This window comes from Pan paniscus, chromosome 1, assembly GCF_029289425.2.
Source record: "Pan paniscus chromosome 1, NHGRI_mPanPan1-v2.0_pri, whole genome shotgun sequence".
Taxonomy (NCBI): Eukaryota; Metazoa; Chordata; class Mammalia; order Primates; family Hominidae; genus Pan; species Pan paniscus.
Genome location: NC_073249.2, coordinates 190,501,998 through 190,514,289, shown reverse-complemented (window position 1 = coordinate 190,514,289; position 12,292 = coordinate 190,501,998). Strand labels below are relative to the sequence as shown.

At 53.4% G+C, this 12,292-nt stretch overlaps 1 protein-coding gene across 2 annotated transcripts in view; it reads right to left on the bottom strand.

Moving 5' to 3' along the window:
- Positions 1-9,307: 9,307 nt before the first annotated feature.
- Positions 9,308-12,292, bottom strand: part of STK40 (serine/threonine kinase 40) — a 46,208-nt gene continuing 43,223 nt past the window's right edge. For both annotated transcript variants that reach the window (XM_034961331.3, XM_003812591.5), the window contains exon 11: positions 9,308-11,651. In XM_034961331.3, coding sequence (XP_034817222.1) covers positions 11,433-11,651 — 219 coding nt within the window. In that variant the 3' untranslated portion in view covers positions 9,308-11,432. The remainder of the gene's footprint in view (positions 11,652-12,292) is intronic.

Here is a 12,292-nt window from a genome sequence, read left to right as displayed (position 1 = left end):
TTGGCTAACCTTTTATTTTGGTGCCAAAAACCAGGAAGGTGGTAGAGTTCGGCCTCCCTTTCTCCCTCTTTCCTAACCACCACCCCCACTTCCCTTGGCTGAACTCCCCTTCCCAAACCTGCCAAAGACCCAGAGGACTTCTGGGACCCTCCCATTGTTGGTGACTTCATCCATCACTATAGTCTGCAAAGGGGTGAGTAAGAGAGACCCTTGCCATCTACCCGGGACCCTTGACCGTCTCTGTCTTCCCAAAAGACCCAGTGCTGGGCCAAGGGCTCCCTCCGGCCTCTAGGCCTCCGACTCCTCTGTTTCAGGGACGCCTGACTCGGTGGTTGCCTTCTGTATACTAAACAAGGCCCACAGGACTGGGGACGTCCTCTCCCGCGGTCCTTGCCACCGGCAGTCTCTCTCCTTCCTCAACCATCTCCTCCATTCACCATGGGAGCCTATCAATCTACTCTGTCTAAAGCAACCCCCCTGGGGTCACTTGTGCAACCTTGAGACTCTCAGTTTTTGTGCAAAAGTTCGTCCCAAGAGGCTTATTTTCTATTGTAATACGGCTTGGCCACAATATAAATTAGACATTGGCTCCCAGTGGCTTGAAAATGGTACTTTCTATTTCAATATACTCAGGGACTTAGACAGTTTTTGCCATTGCGATGGAAAATGGTCTGAAATTCCTTATGTTCAGGCTTTCGTCACCCTCTGTAACCGCTCTTCACTTTGCCAATCTTTCTCCGCTTTCCAAATCCTCCTCACCCGCTCTAAGCCCAATTTACTCTCAGCAGACCCCCCCTTCACAGCAAGCGACAACTCCTCCTTTGACCCCGCCGGCTTTCCACCTTCCTGGCAACATCATAATCCTCCATCAGATCATCACGATCCTCCACCATACACTCCCGCTCCTGCCTTATCTCTTTCCCCTCCCCTCTCTAACCACCCAGCTTCTGAATCTGATTCCTCCCCATCTCTCCACCTCATACCCGCTCTCGAACTGAGCACGTCCAACAACCAGTCTCCATACTTCCCCTCCGAGAGGTTGCCAGAGTTGAAGGAATCATTCGTGTCCACGTTCCCTTCTCCCTCTCTGACCTTTCCCAAATTGAAAAACGTCTCGGGTCATTTTCCTCTGATCCCGACACTTATATTAAAGACTTCAAATACCTTACCCAATCTTAAGAACTCACTTGGCATGATCTCTATATTGTCCTCTTTTCCACTATCTTCCCAGAAGAGAAGGAAAAAGTGTGGCTCACATCTCAGGCACATGCTAATGATCTTCAAGCAAGGCTTCAAGGATAGCCCCCATTTCTTTGGGCAAGCCCTACCCCAAGACCTTGCCTCCTTAAACCTATCCCCCAGCCACCTTCTCCAGTATGTAGATGACCTCCTTCTCTGCAGCTGCTCCCTAAAAGACTCCCATGCCCACACCGCCACCTTTCTCAATTTTCTTGCTGTTAAAGGCTATAGAGTCTCCCCGTCCAAAGCACAGCTTTCCACCCCTAGTGTGACCTACCTAGAAGTTCAACTCTCTACCGGGTCCCAAGCCATGAACCCAGCATGAGCAGCCTTAATGGGCAACCTATCTCCATGTTCCTCAAAAAGTGAAATTCTTTCCTTCCGAGGGCTAGCAGGCTTTTTCAGAATATGGATCCTCAACTTTGCCCTCTTAGCTCACCCCCTCTATGAAGCAGCCAAAGGCCCCCTAAAGGAGCACCTAAATCCCTCCAACAACATAGCCCCTAGCTTCCACAAACTTAAAACTGCCCTTATAATCGCTCCAGCCCTATGTTTGCCTGATATTTCCCAGCCCTTCACCCTCTACACAACTGAAAGCCAAGGAATAGCCCTTGGCATACTTGGCCAACCAGAACGAAGTCCTCCATCTTTTGCCCCCATAGCCTACCTTTCCAAACAGCTAGACAATACCATTTGAGGATGGCCAACCTGCCTCAGAGCTCTAGCGGCAGCTGCCACCCTGGCCATAGAAAGTAAAAAGCTAACATTCGGTCAAGATACCACCATCCACAGTCCACATAATCTATAAGACCTCCTTTCCTCCCAAGCATTAAGCATTCTCCCCCGTCCCACATCCAGCTTTTTCATGCCCTATTTCTCGACAACCCCGAGTTCTGTCCTGCCAAAAGTTCCCCCCTTTAACCCCGCATCTCTAATTCCAGTATCTTCCTCGCCTCCTTCCCACTCCTGTACTGAAATTCTAGACCACCTGCAACCACACTTCCCTAACATCTCCTCTGAGCCTCTCACTAATCCAGATGACCAACTATTCCCAGATGGCTCCTCTTCCGGAGCCACCGGCTCTCCCAAAATTGCTAGGTATGCAGTAGTTACCTTAAACCAAGTAATTGAGGCTAAGCCCCTACCCCTAGGAACCTCCTCCCAAAAAGCAGATCTCATAGCTCTCACCAGACCCCTTACCCTCTCCAAAGGCAAATGAGTCAACATTTACACAGACTCCAAATATGCCTATCACATCCTCCATTCTCATGCCGCCATCTGGCAAGACAGAGGATTCCTTACTGCCCAAGGAACCCCCATCACTAACGGCCCCCTTATTTACCAACTTCTTCAGGCCGCACACCTCCCAACTAAAGCAGGAGTTATGCACTTTTGAGGACATCAAACAGGATCAGATGAAATCTCAAGAAATAACAGAAAGGCCGACAAGGCAGGAAAAGAAGACTCCCTTTCTTCTGTCCCTGCCCCCCTCCTCCTCGTTACCCCAGCAATCCAACCCCAGTACTCTCCCACCGAAAAGGCTTCACTACTACAGCAAGGAGCCTCCCTTCAAGAGGATTAATCAAAAATCAAGAGTTCGTCCTCCCCCAAGAGGAGACCAAGGAAATTCTGACTTATTTATTTATTTTTTTAGACGGAGTCTCGCTCTGTCGCCCAGGCTGGAGTGCAGTGGTGCAATCTTGGCTCACTACAATCTCCGCCTCCCAGGTTCACGCCATTCTCCCGCCTCAGCCTGCCAAGTAGCTGAGACTACAAGCACCTGCCACCACACTCGGCTAATTTTTTGTATTTTTAGTAGAGACCGGGTTTCACCGTGTTAACCAGGATGGTCTCGATCTCCTGACCTCGTGATCCGCCCGCCTCAGCCTCCCAAAGTGCTGGGATTACACGCGTGAGCCACCACACCCGGCCTAATTCTGACACCTCTTCACCAATCCTTCCATATTGGTGCGCACCCCCTGTACCTGCTCCTTCGCCCTTATTCCTCCTCCCCCCATATATTCACCTCACTAAGAGACATAACCTCAAACTGTCCTATATGCTCTGTTACTTCCTCCCAAGGGGCCTTCCGCTCTCCCTCCATCCCTACACATCAGCTCAGAGGAACACTTCCAGGGGAAGACTGGCAAGTGGACTTCACCCACATGCCTCCCGTCAAAAAAAAACCAAATATCTTCTTAGCCTCATGGACACCTTCTCAGATTGGGTAGAAGCATTTCCTACCCCGTCGAAAAAAGCTGCAGAAGTCTCTCAAATTCTTATAACAGAAATCATCCCTAGACTTGGTCTCTCTCGGTCCATACAATCAGACAATGGCCCTAGCTTTATCTCCCAAATCACCCAACAAGTCTCTCAGTCCCTTGGGATCCAGTGGTGCCTCCATATCCCATACCGAACCCAGTCATCCAGAAAAGTCGAAAGGGCAAATGGAATTCTCAAGACTCAGTTAACCAAAATAACTCACTCTTGAAGTCAAAAAACCACGGACCTCCCTTTTACCCATAGCACTGGCCCGCATCAGAGCCAGTCCAAAAGCCCCCTCCTTCCTCAGTCCCTTTGAAGTAATGTATGGACACCCTTTCCTCTTACAAAACATACCCCCACTAACTCTCACCTCCCAATACTCTCCCTCATCCGTCATCTCTTCCGCGAGCAAGCTGACCAGGCCCTCCCAAAACCCCACCAAGGTCCCGCCGACCAAACTCTCCTCCCAGGAGAGTATACTTCCTAAAAACCGTCACTCCAACAAACTTTAAACCAAAGTGGGAAGGCCCTTTCCAAGTTCTTCTCACTACCCCCACTGCAGCCAAGCTGTCAGGACGTAACTCTTGGTACCATCTTTCCAGGTTAAAAAGGGCTCCGGCAACTGACCTGCCACCGACTGTTCCCTGTAAATACTGTAACCAGCTGTTCCCTGTAAATACTCCAGCACCCTCCTTGGACCAACCTGACTCAGCCTTACACCCATCCCAGAAGACGCCAACCCACCCCCTCCGCCAAGAAACATAACAGATAAGTTACCACCCCTTACTGTTAAATATCGAAACCCTCATTAATGGGAATCATTTTCTGCGCTGCCCTTATAGGAGTTGCCTTACTTACTCTGCTCTTTGCCGTAGGAAGAGATACTGTAACACCCCCAGGGTGGAACTCTAGCTTCATAATCCTCCTCATAGCAGAATAAAGGCCACTAATAAGTGACTGCCCCTCCTAAATGTCCTGCCTTTGCCCTGTCTTGCCACTTCACTCTCTTTCTTACCCAGAACAACCCACCCTCACAGCACTCCTTAACTGGGTAACTGATCTCACCTTCTAAAGAGCCCTATGTGAGTTTAGCCCAGGTGAGACCAATTTCTTCACCTTCACTCTTATCCTTTGCCTGCTTACTCCTCCTTCCCTTCTCCTCCTCACTACGACTCCATCTACAACGAACCATCCAACAGGCACACACAATACTTAATCAAACCAATCCTGACCTCGCACGTAACTGCTGGTTTTGTGTCCATTCCTCAGAAACCACATCAAAAAATGCCTTCCTGGTCCCACTTAAAGATTGGACCCTTACCAGCCTGACACTCCATCCTCACTATCGAAGCTTCGGAGGGGTAAATGCACTTAAAAGTTATAAAACCAACCTCACCCGCTACACCTCCAGGAGCAAACTTATCTTAGGGACACTTACATCTGATGCCAAATTAGACCAACAGGCACCCCTTTGTATACAGCACGACCTTCCCTCAGGAACCCCTTTAGGCACTCTCCCCACCGGCTCATGTAACTACACCCTACAACTCAGCCCACCTGCTGGTATCCAGCCGCTAACAGTATACAATCCCACTCAAATACTCAAAATTTCTGGTCCCCCAAAAATACAAACCACTAATCTCAACACAATAAACTCAGGTTTCTGCATCAATCAACACAAACCCTGTATGATAACTGCAGGATGGACTCCATGCCCTAGCCCCCGCCCAGCCTCCAACTGTCCACAACTCAGGTAGCCAGAGCCCCCACTGGGGAAAAACTTTCAGTGGACACATAATATTTCCTCCTACACTGGGAAAGCAAAACAGTAGGGCTAGCCAACTAACCTCAACCCATCCCTTCCAACCACTCACCGGGGCGGCCCTGTCTTCCTCTCTCTCCACTTGGCGATCAGAAAACAAGATCCTAAAGCCCCTCTTTGCCAAAGACCTCCAATTTTGCCTTCCTAGCCAGGGCACATTCTTTCTCTGTGGCACTTCCACCTAGCTCTGCTTACCCACTAACTGGACAGGAACCTGCATGCTAGTCTTCCTTAGTCCAAAAATAGACATAGCCCCTGGGGATAGACCCCTACCCTTCCAAATTCAAACATTATCCCGCAGACGCTGAGCCGTACAGCTTATACCCCTGCTAATAGGGTTAGGCATTATGGCAGCTGCAAGAACTAGAGTCGCAGGAATTGCAACCTCTACCTATTACTACAAATCCCTATCCAAGGACCTCTCTGATAACACTGATGACCTAGCATCCACTGTATCAACCCTCCAGGCCCAACTAGACTCCCTAGCCGCAGTAGGTCAAAGGAGGTATCTGCGTCTTCCTAGATGAAGAATGCTGCTTCTATTTCAGTCAGGCCTGGTTCAAGATGCAGTTAAAAAATTAAAGGACCGGGCTCAAAAATCAGGGAAAACAGTTCTTCCCCCTGGCCCTCCTGGCCCCTATGGCCCTTCAGCTCCTGGGCCTCCTGGCTACTCCCACTCCTTGGACCTGTCATAATCATTCTCCTTCTCCTAATCTTTGGGTCCTGCCTCTTATGTCTCTTTACCCAGTGTTTTTAAAAATTATTTATTTATTTTATTTTATTTTATTTTTTTGAGGCAGAGTCTCGCTCTGGCGCAATCTCTGCCCACTGCAAGCTCCGCCTCCTGGGTTCACGCCATTCTCCTGCCTCAGCCTCCCGGGTAGCTGGGACTACAGGTGCCCGCCACTATGTCTGGCTAATTTTTTGTATATTTAGTAGAGACGGGGCTTCACCGCGTTAGCCAGGATGGTCTCGATCTCCTGACCTCGTGATCCACCTGCCTCGGCCTCCCAAAGTGTTGGGATTACAGGCGTGAGCCACGGCGCCCAGTCTCTTCACCCAGTTTTTACAGAAGCGCATCCGAGCCTTCATCCACAGAACCATACAAGACATGATGCTACTCCAAGAATACCAACAATTTCAAAGCCAGAACCCAAACCAACCCCTACCTTCCAGCCTCTCCCCCTAACCACCGCTCCCTCTCAGCTAGAAGCAGCCTGATGAGAACAACACCCCCTTTTCTATCAACTATTAAAAGCTGGAATGTTAGGGTCACCCCGACCAGACTTTTCTCCTCCTTTCGCATAGGTCTTACAATGCAGTCCTTTGTGACCTCCGCATAGCTCCCCCAGGGCTAAAGGCAAACCCCCCGCCACAACTGACCCTTCGAGAGTAACTGTTTGTCCACAAGACTTCAGCTGAACTGGCAAACAGTTCCAAGATGCAGTCAGAACACCTGCTAACCAAAGCTGGCAAAACTATCTCCACGATGCAGTCAAGACACCTGCACCCCCAACTCGGTTCACACACCCCGACCCAGTTCCTCGCCCTGTAAAGCCCTGCTGCAGTCTGCAAGTGGGGCTGCCTCCTCTGCCTGTCAAGGAGCAGCCTGGCAGGACGAATAAAAATTGCTTACCTGACTTTGAGCCTTCTCATCCTTTCTCTCGGCTAACCTTACACAGAGGCCGTGTGGTGGAAGCATGCTTGGCTTGTTCAGGATCAGGGGGCCCAAGCAGCAGGAATAGAGTGAGGGGTGAAGGGCTGAGAAGGTGGGGAGGTACCCAAGTGTGCAGACTCACGATGTAGAGCCTTACAAGCCACACAGACCTTTGGATTTTCTCCTGCATGGAGGGTAAGCCATCAGAGGGTTGTAAACAAAAGAGGGACACAGTCAGGTTTTTAAAGGCTCACTCTGGCTACCACGTGGTGCCTGGACTGTGGCAGGGGAAGAGTGGGAGACCAGGAGGCCAGAGATGGAGGCTTAGCGTGGTTGCAGTGGAGCTGTGACAAATGGTCAGATTCTGCCCGTGTTCTGAAGGTAGGGCCAGCCAACAGGAGTAGCAGTGGATTGGACATGGGGTGTGAGAGAGAAGGATGAGAGGGAGGGAGGGAAGGAGGGACAGAGGGACAGAGAAAGTCAGGTCAACTTGGCTTCAGAGCCTGAACAATCCAGCCACCAAGACCATTCCTCACCCCCTTTCCACTTCCGCTAGTTTGACAGGTCCAGCCAGTGTCCCTGGCTCTTCCCAGGGACACTGGAGACCAGGGTGGCCAAAGGGGATGCCAGCTTCACAGTTCTCATTTGGTTTGACCTTTCAGGAGCACGCGAGTGGTCAGTGTGGCCGCACTGGTCCCACCCATCCTTCTGGTACTTTCTTTTTCCTTTGCTGCCACAGGGCTCATAGTGAAACCTGTGAGGAACAGCAATCCAAGAAGTTCACTTTTGTTTTTGTTAAATTGACCAACTCACAGCCAGGAAACAGTTTAGATCAATACACCAAACTGTTCAGGAGTGCCAGAGTGTACAGGCCCAGACCCAGGTGCTGAGGAGGTAAGGGTGAGCAAAACGAAGCCCCTGCCTGTAGGGCGCTTGCTGTCTAGTGTTTCGCTGAATGTAAGAGTGACACGTGTAGGTGCCCAGGAGGTATCTGTGCCCTGAACAGAGGCTTTAATGGGTGGCGGGACAGGAGTGAGGCTGAACATAGAGACAAGGTCCAGAGCTGAGAGTGGCACTGGTGGGCTGGGAGCGGGGGCACCTCCCAGCAGAGCATCCAGGATGGGTAAGGCATGGGCCAAATGTAATGGGCAAAATCTTTGGACAGCTGGCTGCTGGGGCAGGTGTGGAACTGTGAGGTGGAGGAGTGAGGGGCCTGGGGCTGTACTCGGAAGCACTGCAGAGGATCAGAGCCTTCTCACATCTTGGAGGTGCCCCTTTTGGTCTGTGGACCCTTGACTGGGAAGGGGCTCTGCCTGCACAGATCTTGTTCCTTGAGTGGCCTGGGTATGGGCTCCTGGACACAGAAGTGTGTCCGCGTGGGTGCTGTGGTGTGCCGGGGGAGGGGCCAGCCTACCTCTAGCTTCATTGCTAGAATGAAGTGCAATCTGCAAAGTCTAATTTTTTTTTCTTTTTTGAGATGGAGTCTCACTCCATCGCCCAGGCTTGGAGTGCAGTGGCGTGATCTCGGCTCACTGCAACCTCCACCTCCTGGGTTCAAGCAATTCTCTGCCCCAGCCTCCTGAATAGCTGGGATTACAGGCACCTGCCACCATGCCTGGCCAATTTTTGTATTTTTGGTAGAGACGGGGTTTCACCATCTTGGCCAGGCTGGTCTTGAACTCCTGACCTCATGATCCACCCGCTTCGGCCTCCCAAAGTGCTAGGATGACAGTCATGAACCACCGTGCCCGGCCCAAAGTCTAAATTTAAGCAAAGGAAGGAAGGAAAGAAAGAAAGGAAGGAAGGAAGCCCTTGGCTTCCTATTGAGGAGAGGGAGGGGGAGGGTGGAGCAGGAAGAGGCCTGGCTGGGCCTTCTCCTTCCCTGGCTGCCCTGGATGGGCACATGGGCAGTCTGTCTGGGGGCAGCAGGCTCCCCTACCCCAGATGGAGTTCAGCAGAGAGGATCAATACCCTTCAGCTGCTGTGGTGCTGGGATGCCCCACTACCTCCTGCATGCAAGGTCAGAGGGTGGGCCAAGCCAAGCAGGGAGCTCCCACTTGGGCAGTGGGCAGGTGCACAGGTCTCAAGAGACTGCTGGGCACTTCAGGTTCCCCTCCCCCGCCAAGACAGTGGTGCCAGGTGCCACCCGCTGGCTGCGGGGAGCAGGGAGGGGGCACACTCAGAGCTGCAGGAAGCCAGTTGGGAATCCTGCACCACTCAGCTGGGATGGAGAGGGATGGGGCCGGGTCGGGGCTGGGTCGGGGCTGGAGAGGCCGAGACGTAGGCAGGGAAGGCAAGAACGCAGGAGACGCAGGCCACCGCGGTTCCAGATCAGGAAGTTTTATTGCTGACATGCAGGAAGAGTCCCCATGTAGTACAAAAATATGTCTTTATACAAACTTTTTTGTGACTTTTTCCGTTTCTTTACAATAGGACTTCTCTCAGTGTGTGACACCCAGTGAGGGCTGACCCATCCTCCTCTCCTTTGCTTCACCAGAAATGTAATCAGACACATGGCTTGACCTTGGAAGGGCCCAGTCTGTCTGACAGGGCTTTGCAGACCCGGCGGCTATTGCTTTGAAAAGGAGGAGAGAGACCACGCACGGGCAGCAGCCTGGAGGGACCCGGTGGGCTGCTGAGAGGGGGCTCTGCTGCGACGGGCCCTGGCCCAGCTTCAGGCCCTCACAGGAGGACAGTCAAGGGCTGGGAGCCCTAGGCCGGACTGCATTTCCGCTCCCGCAGGAGACTTTCTATGAAATAAATATAGAAAAGAGGGCATCCCCCAGCCCCACAGCACAAGACCCTGGCCCTCAGCGCTGGACAGCTGAGACAGACGCAGGCTCGCTGCTCAGGGGGAGTAAGTGCTGGGCTCCAGTAGGCTCCCACAGGCCCACTGAGGCAGAGGCATGAGGCGCCCAAGTGCTGGATGGGGCATGGGGAGAAAGGGGCATGGGCAGCCCTGCTACTGCTGGCAAGAGGTGGCCCCATTTTTTCCAGATGGGGAAACTGAGGCACAAGGAGGTTTGGGAACTTGCCCAAGGTCACTCACAGTGAGTCAGCTTTTTAGGGGGAGGAGAGCGGCTCACACTCTGGGAAACACAGTCACCTCCCCACTGGGGAGCAGGGCCAGGCAGGAGGGGCCTCAGGGCCCATGACTACCTGGAGGGGACACTCAGCCTCTCTGAGGACATATGGGGGGTAGGCCTCTGGGGAAGGGTCTTTGCTTGGCATCAGGCAGGGCCAAGTCCAGTAAGGGCAAGGGGAGGGGGCATTCTGGTGAGAACAGCATTTCTGGCAAGACGGGCATCCACTTCAAAATCTCGGCTCAAAAGGGCAGCAGGGCTGTTCTCAAGCCAGACAGGCAGGGTCCCCCAATCCCTACAATTCTCCTGAGTCCCTCACCACCATGGAGGACCCTTGCTAGGGTCTATCGGGAGAGTCACCACATCTATTATGAGGCAAGGGCACTGGGATATGTTCCCACCATCCCCTAAACACAAGAGTAGGCTAGGGGAGCGTGCAGGCCGCCCCCGCTCACGGCCAGGCCTGCAGCCCAACCCATGGGCCCCTTCGCATTGGGAGTCCACGTGAGCTCGGTACCACGGGGAAGGATAGAGAAGGGAACAGGTTAATGCGCGTGTACAGCACCTCAGAGAAGCCACTGAGACGGGAGAGAAAGAGCCAGGTCTAGAAAGGCCTCCCATCACCGGCAGCAGAGAGGGACTGGTGGGCTGAAAGGGGACAGGGACTGGCAGGAGGGGCTTCCCTGCCTGGGGGTGAGGAGGGAGCCCACGTGTGGGCTGTGGACTCCTTGCTGTCCAGCCAGGCTGGGGGCAAGGAGTGGCCATGGACTGAGCCACCTAGAGATGGGAGAGAAGTTGGTATGGTAAAAAAATAAATATATTTGAGTTCGGTTTAAGATGAGGTGAAGGTTTTCCAAAGCTTGGACTGAGGGGCCTGGGTCAGAAAGAGAGGGACGGAAAGAGGCTGTGGCAGGGGCCTGGGAGAGCAGGGAGGAGGGGATGCTCGCTCTGGGGTCTGCAGCGAGCTGCACTTTCAGCTTATTTGGACTGTGGGGAGCAGCGCCCCAGGTCAGTTGGTGGCCGCTGGGGAAGGCCCTGGAGTGGGGTGAGCAGGCTCCCTCCTCCCTCTCGCTCAGTCCAGAGACAGCATGGTTAAAGAGACAGAGGTAGATTAAAACATCGTGATTAAAAGCAGATTAGTTATCTAGGCTTCTGATTTAAAAACCAAACAATCGAGCAATCATCCCAAAAGGTAGCTTCGTGGTACCTCTGCTGACCCCACGTGTGACCTGGGCTGTCCCTGTCCCTGCCCTGTCCCTGTTGTGGCCCGGGAGAGTTCAGCACTACAGGGCCCAGCCCTGACAGCCAAGCCTTTGGCTGGGGCTGGAAGAAGTGGCAGCAGTGCTGGTGGCCCCGGCTGAGGCTGTTATTTCCGCAGGTAGCGCTGCGCCAGGATGGCCGTGTCCAAGGAGGTCATGGGCTGTGCGTCGTGGCCCAGCCGTCGCACCGGTGGTGCGCTGCCGAACTGCCGCTTGGGCACCCAGCTCCGGGCGTCATGGATGGAGCTCTTCTCCTCGGCCAGCAGCAGCTGCTGACGCATGTAGTTCTCAAACTCGTACTGGGAGCACTCCTCCGTCACCTTCGCCTTTGAGGCGGGGAGGGTGGGAAGGAGACAAAGATAAACCCAGATGAAGGCAGCGCAGCAGACAGGAGGGCAGGCAAGAGTGCTGGCAGCCTGGCTCCTGCAGTCACCCTTCCAGGCACCACACCCTCAGGCCTCAAGGCCGGGGGCAGGAGTGGCGCTGAGGGTGGGTCCCTGACCCCCTCCAGCCAACCTGAACTCCCCTTGCAGGCAGCCCTACGGACCCGGGACTGACGCAGACTCATGCTTCCTAACTCACTGGCTGCGTGAGAGGTCACTTTACCTCTGAAGCCTTAGCTGTCTGGCCCCTCGCAAAGGTTCTCTGAGCCCTGAGGCGGCTAATGCACGTCAAGAGGTACGAGCAAGCCCTGGGCTGGGGGCTCAGCACCTGGAGAAGCCACATATACAGGGCCCCATGCTGAGCTCCCTGGGATGGTCTAGGCAGATGGTAACAGAAGCTGAAGTGGTGTCCCCATGCCAGTCACCACAGGAGACAGCAAGGCTTCAGGATGAGACTTGGGTTCAAGGCTTAGCTCCACTACTTCTAAGCTGTGTGGCTTTGGGAAAGTCCTCTCTAACCCTGCTTCCTCTTCTGTAACATGGGGCTAAGAACACAGGCCACGCAGGCCCGCAGTGAGGGCTGA